Source organism: Erinaceus europaeus, chromosome 4 (genome assembly GCF_950295315.1).
Source record: "Erinaceus europaeus chromosome 4, mEriEur2.1, whole genome shotgun sequence".
Lineage (NCBI taxonomy): Eukaryota > Metazoa > Chordata > Mammalia > Eulipotyphla > Erinaceidae > Erinaceus > Erinaceus europaeus.
Genome location: NC_080165.1, coordinates 19,892,699 through 19,908,811, shown reverse-complemented (window position 1 = coordinate 19,908,811; position 16,113 = coordinate 19,892,699). Strand labels below are relative to the sequence as shown.

The window sequence follows — 16,113 nt, the reverse complement described above, 5'->3', positions numbered from 1 at the left end:
GATTCTCTGTGAGACAGGCGCTGGCATTGGCTTGTTCCTTGCAGCATTTACTCACTCTCTTCCTGTCTTGGCCATGGCACTCTTTCTTCCTCTTTAGATGGGAAGTTTCCTCCGTTCTAGTCCCGGTCCCTAGTATGTTCCAGCTGCTGACTTCACATGGACCCCTTAAATCGAGGTCAGGGAGGGCCTTCCCTTAAACAGCATGGCCCATTCCTGGAGGCTTCCCCCTAGTCCCTAGAATAAAGCTCACACCCCTCCGTCCAGTTGATATGGGGGGCTAGTTGCTATGTTAGCCCCTCCAGCCTCATCTTCAGTTACTCCCTCCTCCCACAACTCCTTCCTTACACACGGAGTTCAGCTGTCACTTTTGATGATCTGGACTCAGTGGGTACTGAGAAAACTCAAGATGCTCCTCCCACCCCCAAGTCCTGCCCTCCACAGTCTGCCATAAGTAAGCATTTCTTTTTGTTCCCTGGGAGCTCTCAGGGGGTCTTGGGAAGCCCTTGTAGGCAGTGGCCCAGGAGGAGGGTAGGGCAAAGGGGTGGTTTGAAAGGGCCTGGTACTAAATTCCTCTCTGCCTTGTTGTCTCTGGTCTGCTTTTCTTATCTGCTAAGCATCAAGCAGCTTGGGTTGGAGTACTGCTAATGGAAACAAGTCCCAGCTTCTTCTGTAAGCAAACAGCATTCCTGCGGTGGGGAGGGAAGGGGCCATCCAGCATCTTCCCAGCCCTCAGCTCCTCCCTACCTTCAGGGCCCTGGGCGCCTGGGAGAACCCTCTCCCCTTTTCGTAGCGTGGAAGGACAGAGTGAGCACTTGGGCTGGGGTAGTACCTCAGTCAGTTTGGCCACTTTGCTAACTCCTCCTCATACATCACTCTCTGGTAACCCTGATATTTGTGCTGTGAGGATTCAGTGATCCTTTTACTCAGAGCCAATGAGCAGGTAGAACATCTTCCAGGTAGGGGAGCCGAGGCAGGAGCGTGCAGAGGTGACCCCTGGTCAGTGCCAAGCCCGACTCAACGCCCACTCTCCTGCCACAGGCCTTGTGCAGATTCACCAGACCTGCATCTCCCTGGCCAACTTTGAGAAATAGTTTCCCTGCAGGACAATCCTACACACTCACACTGAGGGACAGAGTGAAGCAGGTGCCTGGCTGTGGGCAGGAGAGCCATGGAAGACAACTTCTCAGTCTTCCTGGGTCAGGAACTCCTCTACCCTTATGTATACAGCTAAGGGCCACAGTCACTGAACTGTACCATGTTGTTCTCTGTGGGTTGGCATAACTGGGAAAGTGGGCACTGGCCTTCTGGAAGGTTTTATTAAGTCCTAGGGGTCATTTGCTTGGGGGGGGGATGAGTAATTAGGTCAGGAGGACATAAGAATCGGGAAAAGGGTTCTCTTAAGTGCTGGATTCTTTGCTGGGAACGGGAGATACAACTCCAGTGGCAGGAGGCCATTTTTTTCACAGTCTAAAGCTATGTAAGTGAAATGACCAGCTAGTTCCAGGGACACAGGAATCAGGAGCAGTGTGTTCTGGCCCAGGTCTGTCTGATCGCACAGCCATTCTGTTCCATTTGGTCGCGTTATAGACATCAGTCTTGCGATCGGTAGAATCTGAGTCTCACATGGCTGTGGTTTTTCCTAATTCTGTCTTTTTCTTCTGAGTTGGCACCAAATCATTGTCACCAACATTTGCTCAGCAGGTATAGACCAGAAGCTGTAGGAGAGGCGAGAAGGACAGCTGGAGGCCTCCCTGTGGATGCCAATGGGCAGTGGCCATGACAGCTGAGCTCCAGGCATTATGGTGTGGCAGGTGGCAGGTGATAGGCACATCTACTTTGATTAATCAGGGGGTGAGAGAAGATTCTAGAAAACTGAGGTGGTTTCTTCAACATTATCTAAGATTTCCTGATACCCAGGACTCTTACCTCAGTTCTCTGACTGTCTGGTTCTTTTTGTATAGCTCCAGAAAAATGTTCCAGTCTCTTAGATACCTTCCCCTATTATTTTTTCTTTCCCTTGTTCCTCTTTGATTCATTCACGGATCTTGAACCAGCTCAGGGTTGGGCATTGTGTCAGACATTGAGATCAGAATGTATGAGAACTAGTAGTTGTCCTCAGAACTGCAAATTGTGACATTTCGACAGTTAGATGACTGATGATAGCACTGAGCCCAGAGAGCAGGGCACACAGGAAGTGCCCGCAGCTGTAGTCAGGGAGACCTTAGAGAATTGGCATTGGAGGTGCCGAGGGAGAGCCATGCCCTGCCCCAGGGAGGCACAGCAGCCTCCTTGCCTGACTCGTTAATCGGACACTTGGGAGTTTTTAACTGTAGTGGGAGTAGTGGGTTCTAGTTGGATCACTTAAAATACTGTTCCAAGAGACAGTCACTTCTTGGTGACAGTGGCATCTATAGTGATCATTGATTAGGTCCCAGAAATCATTTTCTTCTGAGGATTTCTGTTTTAAGGAGATTGGGTTTGTACACTTCAGAGGCAGGTGTATATAAGTATCTCTGTAAGCACAAGTCTGGTTTCTATAGCCGGGAAGCGACTCAGTTGGTAGAGCATTGGAGTGTCGTGTCTGAGATTCCTGGTTTGACCCCCAGCACTGAATGTACTGGAGGGGTTCTTTTTCTTCTGGCTTCTCTTTATTTCTCTCTCCTATTCTCTGACTCACATCTTTAAAAAAAAAAAATCTGGTTTCTGTGTAGCATTTGCCAGTGTTTCTGAAGTGGGGGGGGGGGTGTGACTGACTGAACCTCATTACCTTTGTTGGTAATGCCTGGAGACGTCATATTGCTAAGGTTTCACAGAACACCTCATTTTAGAGGTCGTGGAGACCTGTACCCTCTTGCTGGGCCCGAATGTGTTTTGGCCACCTCTGTCCACCTGTGTCTATGCCCATCAGCATTCTCAAGAACCCAGTTTAAATATCTTCTCCGTGAACCTCTCCCATGGGCCTCCATAGCTCCCATGGAAGTGCCCCTTTTCCTACAGCAAGTTGCTTGTTTTCCTCCAACTTCCTTCGCTGAGTCATGTTTTCAAGGGCTCCAAAAAGATACTTGTCCTGCTCACTGGATGAGTATAAGCAGGATTCAACAGCCCCTTCCTAGAAAAGGAGCTTCAGGTTGAGATCACACAGCAAGTGCTTCTTCCTCTTCATGCCCCAGGACAAATCTGCCTTTTGGGTGCTTATGTCTGGGGTTGGGCGTGACAGTGACTAAGACAGGACTTTGCTCTCCATCCATTCCTTAGGGCACAAGCCACTACACTGGTTACGTTTTTTTGTATATAGATTCTCAGTATGTATTAGTGAGTCAATACATGGATCTAATGTGTTTGAAAGCTGTCTTGTTTGTCTGCTTTCATTGAATCTTCCTTAACAGTGGAATCTAGGCTCCTTGGTAGTTTCATTTAACTTACAAGCAATGATTGTAGGGATAAAGAGGTAGGAGTGGACTAGACACACAGTCAGACGTGTCAGCTTATCATTGATTAAGCTGGAACATGACTGCCTGTGTCTGGGTTGATGCTGCTTGGGTCTTTGAACTGGAACCTTGACTTAGAGGATTTATGTGACTCATCCAAGGTCACTCCCTCAACTTCTCAATGTAACTGTAGTGAGTGAAGGTGGCAAAATGGAGTCCCTTGTGCTTCACAGGGAGATGGGGCTTGCCGCATCAAGTTGAAATGATGAATGTCTGCTTTACTAGGTGGAGGTCCTCAGTCTGTTTTCTCCCCACAGCTCCAGAGAACTCACAAGGAAAGTCATTCGAGCCGAAGCTGAGTAGGGCGTTGAAGCTAGGTGAGGTTCGACTTTGAACCTGGATCTGGAGATTTGCCTGAGCCTCCTCCCCATCGCCTATAAAATGAATATAATGTTTACCTTATGAAATGACTGTGGGGATTGAGTGAGAAAGTGGGGAGCTTATTAGCCAGCCTTCAGTAGGTGGTGTCATTAGGATGAGTCATGTAGACTTGAAAGCTCCTAGCCTCCAACTTGACCCGTGGAAGGCTTCATGTAAAATCCTAGTTGTCTAGGAATGGAAAAACTTAAGTGTCTGGACCACTGATTTGGCCCAAACAAATACATTCTGTCTTTAAGGTGCTAGCAGTTTCTTTTCCAAACAAACATACAAGTAAAAAGAGAACAAGAGGAGGAGGGGTTTTTATGGAGGGGGAATTCCTTGGGAAAACAGGAAGGAGTAAAGGGTCTAACTGGATCTTGGGGGAAGGGAAAGGAGGAAGAGACGACAAATAATCAAGGAATTACTTTTTGGGTTGAAAGCAGAGGGTTTTGGTCAACCTATTTACTTTCAGTTTCATCATTTCCTGAAAGTCCTAATTTAGCCTCTGGTTGTGTCTCTCGATTATGGCCTAAAAAGGCAACGACTTGGGTTTCTTGGAATTGGACTGGCACCCACAGGAAGCTGCATGGGAAGCCGGCATGGAAAAGGCGGCCCCAGCCCCGGCTGATCTCCAGTGCTCTCTCCTTAACTCCTTGCTCGCCTGCTGAGCTCAGGCCTGCAGACTCCCAGGGCTTTCTTTCTTAGTGGTGGTCCACAGTGCTGATGTTGTTACAGTCATACAGCGTCCTGCTCAAGTGGGTGCACACCAGTCAGCCCCCTGGAAAGACACGTCGGTTAGAGTACAATAGACAGACGTGTCGGCAGATAAGCTAATAGAGAGCATCAACATGGGTTCAGATGGTAGTACATCTCAGAGCCTTAAAGATGTCTGGATGGTCCTTCACCCCAGTAACTCCACCTCTGGGGATTTATTCTATTGGTCCTCTAGGTGAAGCCTATTGTGGAATTGTATGCAGCCATTAAAAGCGATCTCCAATGAGGCCTCAGAGTCAGGAGTCCTGGGTTTGAGTCCTCATTCTTCCAGCAGTGTGAATAGTGGAGCTAATTCCCTTTGAGAGTCACCGCTTCATCACTTTTTTAAAAAAATATTTTATTTATTTATTTTTGCTTTTGCTGCCCTTGTTTTTTATTGTTGTTGTTATCGATGTCGTTGTTGGATAGGACAGAGAGAAATGGAGAGAGGAGGGGAAGACAGAGGGGGAGAGAAAGACAGACACCTGCAGACCTGCTTCACCGCCTGTGAAGTGACTCCCCTGCAGGTGGGGAGCTGGATCCAAACCAGGATCCTCACGCCGGTCCTTGTGCTTTGCACCATGTGCACTTAACCCGCTGGGCTACCGCCCGACTCCCCACTTCATCACCTCTAAATTGAAGCCTTGGGATCAAAATGACCCGCCAAGCAAACTTTGGCCCTAAAGAGAAACGCTCAGACTGAATAGGGAAAACAGGGCATGCACTCACACTGTCTGTGGCAGCTGAAAATCACATCTTCAGGTTGAGAAGGAGACTCAGTTGTAGAACACGTGGTTTGCATGGGTGAGACCCTGGCTAGCGTTCTTTCTTCTTCTTTTTTTTTTTTTTTTTAAAGATTTTATTTATTTATGAGAAAGATAAGAGGAGAGAGAAAGAACCAGACATCACTCTGGCACGTGTGCTGCTGGGGATCAAACTCGGGACCTCATGCTTGAGAGTCCAAACCTAGCTGGGGTTCTGTCCCCAGCTCACCCCCAGTACTACGTTCAAAAAGATCTTTTTAAGCAAGAGTTACTAGAAGGGGTCACTGAGAAAGAGAAAACTGATAATGGGGGGTGGACTTAGGGGAATATTTTTATTTCACTTTGAAAACGTTCCTACTGAATGCAGTTAAACAGATTTCACAGAGACTGTGTAGAGAAGCAAGGTCCCAGATGAAGGGGAGAAGTTGTTGCTGCAGCATTTAGTAAGCAGCCTCCCTAGGGCCCTTCATTTCACCTTTTCTTCTTTTTTTAAATATATTTAAAAAATTTTTTATTATTTTTATGTATTTGTTGGGTAGAGACAGCCAGAAATTGAGGGAGAAAGGGTGACGGAGAGGGAGAGAGACAGGGAGACACCTGCAGCCCTGCTTCACCACTCATGGAGCTTTCCTACGGGTGGAGAACAGGGGCTCAAACCCAGGCCCTTGCACATTGTAACATGTGTGCTCAACCAGGTGCGCCACCACCACCTGGCCCCTCTTTTTTTCTTTTTTCTCTTTATTTTTTTCCCCCACCAGGGTAATTGCTGGGGCTTGGTGCCAGCACCACAAATCCATGGTTCCTGGTGCCCATTTTTCCCATTTTCCCTCCCCTCCCCATCCCTCTTCTCTCTTCTCCTTCTTTCTTTCTTTTATTAGATAAGACAAGAGAAATTGAGAGGAGTGGAGGAGATAGAGAGGAAGCGTGAAAAAGAGACACCTGGGAGTCTGGCGGTAGCGCAGCAGCAGCAGCAGCAGCGGGTTAAGCGCTTGTGGCGCAAAGTGCAAGGACCGGCGGAAGGATATCCCCCCTCCCCTTCACAGGCGGTGAAGCAGGTTTGCAGGTGTCTATCTTTCTCTCACTTTCTCTGTCTTCCCCTCCTCTCTCCATTTCTCTCTGTCCTATCTAACAACAACAACATCAATAACAACAATAATAACTACAACAACAATAGAAAGACAACAAGGGCAACAAAAGGCAAGATAAATAAATAAAATTAAAAAAAAAAAAAAGAAAAGAAAGACACCCGCAGAGCTGCTTCACTGAAGCTTACCCCAAAGGTGGGGAGTGGAGGCTAGAACCTGAGTCCTTGCCCATGGGAACCTGTATGCTCAACTGCCTGTGCCACTGCCTGGCCCCCTCATTTCACTTGTAACATTTCTGACATTGGCGACTTGCTCCAGAGTTGAGATCAGCTAACCTGCCTGCTCTCCCGGCTTGCCTTCCGGAGGCCAGGAGCCTCCACCTGAAAAAACGGGAATGCAGCTGTGGCCTCATGGCCCTGGCGTCCTTGAATGGGGATGTTCTGTGTGGGCCCGGATGGGAGGGCTCGAATAGAAACCCCATTGTTTATCGTGACTTCCCTGTCAGTCCAAACCCGGTATTGATCTTGGCACTGCTGCTCCCCCGTGTCATTCCAACAGAGTTGTCGAAACCAAATCACCCTGTCCTTGGCCTGGCCAAGCAGTGACCAGCCCTGTTTCGGGAAGATTTTGGAACAGAGAGCTGGAGTTCACTATGCCCACCATCATGGGGGGATCTCAGGACTTAAGGAGTTACAGGGGTCAGGTGGGCCCCTTTCTGTATTGGTAGGAGGTTGTCTTATCCTTTATGTGTCCAAGGTCTTGCAGCAAAGTTGAGAACCAACAGCCTGTGAGGGAGGCCCAGTGCACTGCCATGTTTGCAGGCGGTGATGAGATGGGGAGACCAGGTTCAGGAGCTGGCTGCTGGGACTCGCTGTGGGCAGTGGTCCAGTGGTGCAGAGGGTGGCAGAGAAGAGCTTTCGATGTTCTGGAATGGACTGGCCAGTGCGGAAAGGAGCACAGGCAGAGAAAGCTGCCAGTACCCCTGGGGTGCAGTCACTAGGCTGGACCCCAGGCCTGTGCAGCAGGCAGCGTGGTTTGCAGCCACCCTGTTCCTGCCTTGCTCACTGCTGCCCGACTGTGGGTCTCGCTTTCTTTCAGAGGATGGTCCTTGCAGGTGGATGGCCCCCTGCTCCAGGTGGTGCTGCCAGCTTTGCTCAAACCGGAAATAAAGCTGTGGGCTGTGAGAGCTGCGGGCACTGCCAGGGTCTGCTCCTCAGACGCCTTCCTTCTTGGGTGGGGTGGAGGGAACAGATTTCCTGGAATACAGACTCTGCTGGAGCCAGGCCCAGGGAGCCCCTCAGTCTTGATCTGGAAACTGTTTAATGAGCCCAGATAAGGAGGCCTGGGTGCCCCGACTCTGCCTTTTGTTCTCTCCCTCCAGAGCCTCTGGTCTCTGGCATCCAACGCCCTGCTGGAAGCTGGAAGCTGGAAGCCTCAACACCCGTGTGACTCTGGATTTAGATCTGGGGGTCCTCCTGGCTCTCTGGGCCTGGGGAGGGAGTTTTGATCTCACAAGGCTTGGAAAACCTTCCTGTGATGAACAGGGCAGTGGGCTTCTAGACTTTTGAGGTGCTGTTTTTGGGCATTTCATGCCGGAGCCTCTGAGAAGGACTAACTGCTGTGTATATGCTATTGCAAGGCCGTGGGGCAGGCTGGGTGCGCTCTGGATGAGTGGAGTGGCTCTCTGCTCTTCCTGAAAAGGGCTAGGTCCCTGCTCCCCACCCGCTGCATGGAGTCGCTCTGATGGGACTCTTGAGATCACAGAATGTGTGCAATGAAAGCATTTCACAACCTAGATGACTACTGATGGTTTCCCTCATGTGGAATATAGGGAATTGAAACGTAGGAACTTGCCACCAAAAAAAGTGACCAAACTGTCTCTAAGACTGTGAGAACTATGGTTGTTATGGGGTGGTGGGTGTGGTGTGGGTGTGATCTTACAATCTTGTGAACCATTATTGAATCACTAATAGTAATAATAAAAAGAAAGCATTTCACAAACTATAAAACCACGTGGATGTGAGGGGCTATTTCATCATCATTAACTTGCAAAGGCTCTTTTTTCTTTTTTTCCTTTAAAGCAGACACACACGTGCTAGAGTTCCCCGGGCCTGTAGACTAAGGGTTGCACCCCAGGAGGGGAGGGCTATCATGCCCCCCTTCACCAGAACCCGATTTCTCTTCTCACCTTCCTTATATTTTTGTGTGCTATCAAGATATAATGAAGATACGTCAGCACCATTGGTGTTTTATTTTTTCCTTTGAAGTGGGGAAACATTTTTAGTACTGGGAACTTCCACTATATGCGATTATACCCGGTTACTGCCTCCCCCACCTTTTCTTTCTCTTTCTTTCTTTCTTTTTTTTTTTTTTTTTTGCTTAGTAGAATCACACTTGTGGAAAGAACTTAAATTGTGTGGTTATTTTTCTGGCTTTGCAGGTGTAGGTAGTCTAAATGACTGTCTTTGAGACTCTTATTAGAGGGTTTGTTTTTTTTTTTTAAATCAAAACACTGCTCAGCTGTGGCTTCTGGTGGTGCTGGGGGTTGAACGTGAGGCCTCAGATCGTCTGGCATGAAAACTTTTTTGCATAACCATTAGGCCATTTCCCCAGCTTAATAGCTGTTTATAGACTTGTTTGATGAATGGGTCCCAGGATCTGCCTTACCATTAATGTCTTAGAGAATCCCTGACACCAGCTTGTTTCCTCAGTGATAATGCCTCTTCTGAAAGTGGATACCAGGATGCTCGGGCCTCACAGGCAACCTTGCTGTATGAGCCTCACTGGGCATGTGTGAGGAGAATGTCAGAAATTCTTGCATGACTGACGGAGTTGTAGCTCAGGCTTTGTCCTTTTCTGCTCCCTCAGGCCCTGGCTGTGAGTCACCATGGCGCAGCAAGCTGCTGATAAGTATCTCTATGTGGATAAAAACTTCATCAACAACCCTCTGGCCCAGGCCGACTGGGCAGCCAAGAAGCTGGTATGGGTGCCTTCCGACAAGAGTGGCTTTGAGCCTGCCAGTCTCAAGGAGGAGGTGGGCGAGGAGGCCATTGTGGAGCTGGTGGAAAATGGGAAGAAGGTGAAAGTGAACAAGGACGACATCCAGAAGATGAACCCACCCAAGTTCTCTAAGGTGGAGGACATGGCCGAGCTCACCTGCCTCAATGAAGCCTCAGTCCTGCACAACCTCAAGGAGCGATACTACTCGGGGCTCATCTATGTAAGTGGGGCCCTGCGGCTGGGGTTGGAGGCAGGGCAGGAGGGGGTCTGAGGGATGTTGGGTGGCACCCTTCAACTCTAACATCTGAACATCCCAGGGGGAATCTTCTCAGCATTACTTTTCTCTCTCTTCCTTGTGTAACCATAAATACAACAGGAGGTTGGTTTTAGACCACATGTTGGGAAAATGTGGTAGGAATAAGGGAAGCCCACCTACCAACCTTCACATCTTGGTGGAGGTAGGAAGGTTCAAGGCAGTGTGGTCAGTTCCTTCTCAAGTAAATGGGGAGACCAGGCCCTACTTTCCTACCTCCTTCCTTCTGTAGCATTTGGTCCTCATCCCTCTCACACTGTGTCCAGTCTCTTTTTCGTTATCTCTGCCGTCTTGGTCTTTATAGAGACCTGACATTCTGACTTATTTTCCTGGGAGGTGTGCTTTGGGCAGAGGTGAGCCTCTGAGAGTAGTACTTGAAAACTAGTCCATCCAACACTTTAAGCTGGATCTCTGCTAGACTTAGGGTTCAGAGAGCAGCATTTGCAAAGACCCAGAGCATTTACAAAACAAGGCTTGGCCTCTCCGCTTTCCCCTATCTAGTAGGACTGTGTTTGTAGAACGACAGCTCATCACCGTTTTGGAAAATGTCAAGAGATGAGCTTTTACCCATCTCTTTGTAATGAGCTCCAAGTTCTTAAGACCCTAGGGTCAGAAAATTTCTTCTGATGTCTATCCCTATTTCTCCTGTTCAGTTCAAAGCTATTTCCTTTCGGTTTTGTCCCCAGTAGGGAAAGAAAGATCTGGTTCTTATTATTCCTAAAATAGCTCTTCGTTTAAATATACTGTTATATTCACCTTGGCCTTCTTGGTCTTAGAGCTGAATAAAACACTTATCAGAAGTTTTGAACTAGAGGGAGAAAACATCTGGAGATCATTACAGCCCTCTTATTTCATAGGTGGGAAGACCAAGCCTCCGCTGAGGGATTTGCACACCATTTGATACATACTCACAGGAGGCTCTAGGATTATCCCGTTACACGGTGGTGGGCGGCTCCTGAGGGCCTGGCCACTCCCTTCTGTACAGCTCTGTGTTGGCTTCAGCATACATTTCCACAGCGGTGTCCCTTGTCCTGCTGGAGTGGTACTTTGAGTGCCCTGCAATGTCCCCAAGCCCTATGTTGAGCCACAGACCGTTTTGGGTTGGCCCACAGTCCTGTCCAGGTCAGACTATGACCTAGCTGATTACTAAACCAGCCCGAACTTCCTGCCATCAGTGACACCTTTGGGATTACCTTGATGAGCCAGGACCTATTAGTATGGAGGAACACAGAATGATCTACCTGGAAGGTTTCCTCACAGGCCAGCTTAACGCAACCTTCTAATATGGCCGGTGGGAAGGCTTGAGACCCAGAGAGGGCCACGGGCTTATTTAGGGCCACTCAGCCAGGCATCAGGCAGGTGTCAGCAGGTGCGCAAAACTTAAACACCTTAAGCGATCAGCACTTAGCCCCACGTTGGGCGCCAGGTGTCGGTTGGGGCCTGGTGTCGGGCTGCGCCGCGGAGAAGAGAGAGAGAGGAGGTCCGGAGCAAGTGGGGTACACGATTCTTTATTATTGGATCGGGGGGGGGGGGGCGGGTAGTGGCTCAGGCCACGTGGAGTCAGCCGATAATGGCCGTCCCCACTACCTCACCACCGGGCAAGAGAGAGGGCGCTGAGAGAGAGCCGAGAGAGAACGCCAGGGGGGGGGGGTGAGAGAGCTTTTATTGGGCAACAACCAGGGGTGACGTGTGGGGACAGGATTGGTTGAAGGGGGCACTGCTAGGATTTCACGGGGTGTGGTAAAACTTGGGAGCAGAGACTGCATCAGAATAATTCCTCAGCATCAGTCAGCAGAGCTGAGACTAGAACCTGGGCTTCCTGACTCAGTGTGGTCTCCTTTCTGTTTCTTGATGAGAAGATGGTATAGGCCTGACTGTAGGGGATCAATCACTGAAATTCGGAGTTAGTGACTGGCAAGAAAGCCAAGTGCCTTCAGGAAGCACTCCCACTGCGCAGGAGAAGATGACTGCCACAGTCCTTTGCAGGGAGCTGCATGCTTTTATTGGGAGGCTCCAAAAATCATCTCATAGCTATTTGCTATGTCTTTAAGTGGAAATAGTTTCTGTCCTATTAAGCAGAGCCATTCAGGATTTGAGAGTTAGACCTGGTGCAAACCCCATCCCTGGCCCTTCTTGACCATGTGAGGCTGTGTAGAGCCTCACTCCATCCTTGAGGACTCATGAGAACTTTGTCAAGTACCAGCCAGCTCCGGACTCATTGCAGGCCCTGGACTAGAGCCACTGTCGTGTGCTGTAAGTGCTAACAGCACTGTTCCTCTGCTTGGCCTTTCACTGGTGTCTCTGCTCTGCCTGGGTCCTGTTAGCCACTTGCTGAGAGAAATGTGTCAGACAGCCTGCACATGCCCACATCACCTACCTTTAGACAGTCTCTCTTTCCCACAGAGGGGAGTGCTAGTTGTACAAATGCATTCAACATAGGTAGTTTCCTCTTCCTTCTGAAGCGTGGGCTTTGCTCTGAAGGCACGCCTAGTGGGTAGGGCTTGGGCTTTTTCTCCAGAACTCCTGCTTCTGCGCCTTTGCTATCATTTCCTGTGGGTCCAGCCAGCCTCGTCTCCAGGAGGGAAGCTGATTGTCTCTGCCCATGTGGAACAGAGACCCCAGCAGGTGCACGGCTGTGGGGAGATCAAAGTCACACAGTGGGGCTGTGTGGGCAGGGGGTGCCGCCTCATTCACAGCCCACCTCTGCATACGCTGTTTCAGACCGCGACCCAGGAGCCTTTGTGCAGTGTTTGCTTGGCAATGTGGGTGGCGTGGCTAATTCTGCGCCACAGCTGCTCTGTCTGTTTCTTCGGGGGTGAGGCCTGGGCATAGGGGGTCAGTTGGGCACAAAGAGCCTATGTGGCCTGTGAATGGAATAGCTCCCTGGCATGGCCATGTGGGAGCGAGGCCTTTTGCTCAGTATCTGTGTCCCTGGGAGTCTGTAGTGAGAGTAGCTCACAGCCAGGTCTCCTGCCTGATTGCGAAGCTCAGCTACAGGGCTGAGCTGGGATAAACTCACCTGAGTGGTGGGATCTGCCCAGAGAACTTTGAGGCCCATTAGCCCTCTACAGGCCCACCCAGCTGTCATATAGACTAATCCGAAGAACACCCCCTCCCTCCCCGTCCCCTTGTGCTGTCACCACCAGCTGTTTCACAACATCTGGTTCCGCGGCATGGCCTGAACATATGACCATGTATCCTTGGCTTTTACTGAGCTGGGTTGCCTAAAGTATGGGTTTTCTCTGCCCCCAGGCACAAAGCTCAAATGTTTCTGAGCTCCTGGGATGACTTCCCTGCTTCCGAGCCTTCTCTGGCCCCTCCCAGCAGTCACGTAGAGGGGAAGCTCATAGAGCCCCCTGCTTTTCTCCCATCTTCCCAGAACATCTGAGCATCAGGTCACCAGCACCACGGGTGGGCTTCTTTCTTGGGAGCTTTCCTGGCCTCCTTGTGAAAAGAGTAGTTGGAGGGAAAACAAATGACCGATTATCCCAAGAAGAAAGGAAACCGAGGGGCGTGTATTTTCTCCCCTAAACAGAAGAAGCAGTCAAACACCCTTGTTCAGTTCTAGCTCGGCTGCTCTGGTGTCAGCGCTGACCTGTGGCTGGATGGAGGTTCTCCAGAGGGTCCGGCTTCGGCTTCAGCTTCTGCTTGGGAAGTCCAGGCGCCACAGCTGCTGACTCTTGACTCGTGCTCAGAAGAATCTTTATCCTCACCGGTGGTTCTTGGGTAGATGACTTTAGGTTTAGCCATGACATCCACCCATAGTTTTGGCAACTGGAGAGAGAGGGATGGAAGGGGCCAGCATGGCAGAGCCCCAGATGGTGGTGGCTACTGGCTGGCTGGAAAATCTGTGGACAGTGAGGGTGGAGGCTGCTTAAAGAGCAGAACAGATTCGCGGATCTTGGAGAGCTTGACTGTAAGCCTGTATCAGTCCTAATCTGCTGAGAAAGGCAGAGAGAGAGAGAGAGAGAGAGACAGAGAGATTAAGACACTTTCCCTTGCTGGGATTTGAACTCAGGACATGTGATTCTGGGGACCTGATTTTTGCCTGGTGAAGTTCAACTAGGATTATCCAGTATTTCTAGGTGCTTCACACTGAGGACTCCTTTTCAGAGAAACAGGTCATACAGAAAGACTACTCAAACTGTTCAAAGTGGACATGAAAATAGCCTTTAAATAAGACTTTGAGGACTTTTTCATGTGACTCTCTTAAGAATATGTCCAGGAGAGGTTCCTTGATGGTTAAGGAATGTAGTGGGATTTTGCCATTGCTGGAGATATTTAGGACTTGACTGTCTCTATTATTATTATTATATCAATCAGTTTTTAGAAAAAAATATTTATTAACAAGAAAGATAGGGGGAAGGAGAGAAAGAACCAGGCATCACCCTGGTACATGTGGTGCCAGGAATTGAACCCTCATGCTTGAGAGTCCAGTGCCGTCTCAACTGTGTCACCTCCCAGACCACTTAAATCAGTCTTTGTGTTTACTTTTTTGGTTTTTTTTGTCCCCAGGGTTATTGCTGGGGCTCGGTGCCTGCACTACAAATCCACTGCTCCTGGAGGCCATTTTTTCCCCTTTTGTTGCCCTTGTTGTTTATCGTTGTTGTTGTTATTATTATTGTTATTGCTGTCGTTACTGGATAGAACAGAGAGAAATGGAGACAGGAGGGGAAGACAGAGAGGGGGAGAGAAAGAGAGACACCTGCAGACCTGCTTCACCGCCTGTGAAGCAAGGCCTCTGCAGGTGGGGAGCTGGGGGCTCAAACTGGGTGGGTTCCTTGTGCCCAGTCCCCTTATTTACTTATTTTTAATGGCAGAGAGACACAAGTAGAAAGACATACACACAGATCAATTAGAGCACTGCTCAGCTTTGGTTTACCATGATGCTGAGGATTGAACCTGGGATTTTGGAGCCTTAGGCCTGAAAGTCTTATACATAACCATTATGCTGTCTCCCTGGCCTGGACTTGACTATCTCCTAGAAGACTTCTAGGCAGAGTAATTTGTTTTTCCACAGTTTGCTTGCTGCAACCGAATCCTTTTCTCTTTATCTCTCACAATGACAAACAGGTCTCTTATTATCCTTGGACCTAGACTCTGTAACTGGACGTCTTACCGGGGAGCCCTCCTAACACTCCAGCTCACAGTGTGCAAAGTTGGTGGCAGTCACACAGTCAAGAATAGCTCCTCATTGAAAGAGCAGGGGTGACAGCCCCTGCCCCCTTGCCAGGGCCCCACGCTCTACTTTAGTATCAGACGACCTCAGGGGCCCTTGGAGGCAGCGGTGACTTGGCACCCCCACCCAGACTCCCACTCCCTAACCCATTCCTATGTGCTGCTCTTCTCTCTAGACCTATTCAGGCCTGTTCTGTGTGGTCATCAACCCTTACAAGAACCTGCCCATCTACTCTGAAGAGATTGTGGAAATGTACAAGGGCAAGAAGAGGCACGAGATGCCCCCCCATATCTACGCCATCACAGACACTGCCTACAGGAGTATGATGCAAGGTGAGTGCTGCCACCTTCCCAGTGCCCTTGAGTGTTCACCTGCAGCCTTGTGGGTGCTCATTCATTTCAGGCTACACGGTGTTGGTGGCACCAGTGCTGACAGGGCAGCACAAGGCGAGGTCTGTAAGCCACTGTGGGTGAGCCCGGGACTATCAAAGGACTGTTTATATGTTGATAGAATGTTTTGGGAACTTCTTTTTTAAATTTGTATTTATAAAAAGGAAACACTGACAAGACCATAGGATAAGAGGGGTACAACTCCACACAGTTCCCACCACCAGAACTCCATATCCCATCCCCTCCCTTGATAGCTTCCCTATTCTTTATCCCTCTGGGAGTAGGGGTGCAGAAGGTGGAAGGTCTGGCTTCTGTAATTGCTTCCCCGCTGAACATGGGCATTGGCAGGTTGATCCTTACTCCCAGCCTGTCTCTCTCTCTCCCTCGTGGGGTGGGGCTCTGGGGAACCAGAGCTTCAGGACACAGTGGTGGAGTCGTCTGCCCAGGGAAGTCCGGTTGGTATCATGTTAGCATCTGGAACCTGGTGGCTGAAAGGAAAGTTAACATATAAAGCCAAACAAATTGTTGACTAATTATGAACCTAGAGGCTGGAATAGTGCAGATGAAGAGTTGGGAGTCTCCTTTTTGTAGATAGCTAGTAGGCCTATTTTAGTTATATTCCAAAGGGCCCGTGACTGTACTAGTTTGTTTTTTTTGTTTGTTTGCTTCCCCCCCCCATCCCCCGAGCCTGAAATCTGATAATGCAGGTGGATCCAAGTTATTGTCTGGGGAGATGATGTATGTCATGGCTGGAAAAAGGGCCAGAAAGCCGGATCAGGGAA

General features: G+C 49.4%; 1 protein-coding gene across 1 annotated transcript in view; it reads left to right on the top strand.

Annotated features, from left to right (window-relative positions):
- MYH9 (myosin heavy chain 9) overlaps nucleotides 1-16,113 on the top strand; it is a 104,063-nt gene that overhangs the window by 25,547 nt on the left and 62,403 nt on the right. The window contains exons 2-3 of the mRNA XM_007519363.3: nucleotides 9,319-9,670; nucleotides 15,118-15,274. Coding sequence (XP_007519425.1) covers nucleotides 9,338-9,670; nucleotides 15,118-15,274 — 490 coding nt within the window. The 5' untranslated portion in view covers nucleotides 9,319-9,337. The remainder of the gene's footprint in view (nucleotides 1-9,318; nucleotides 9,671-15,117; nucleotides 15,275-16,113) is intronic.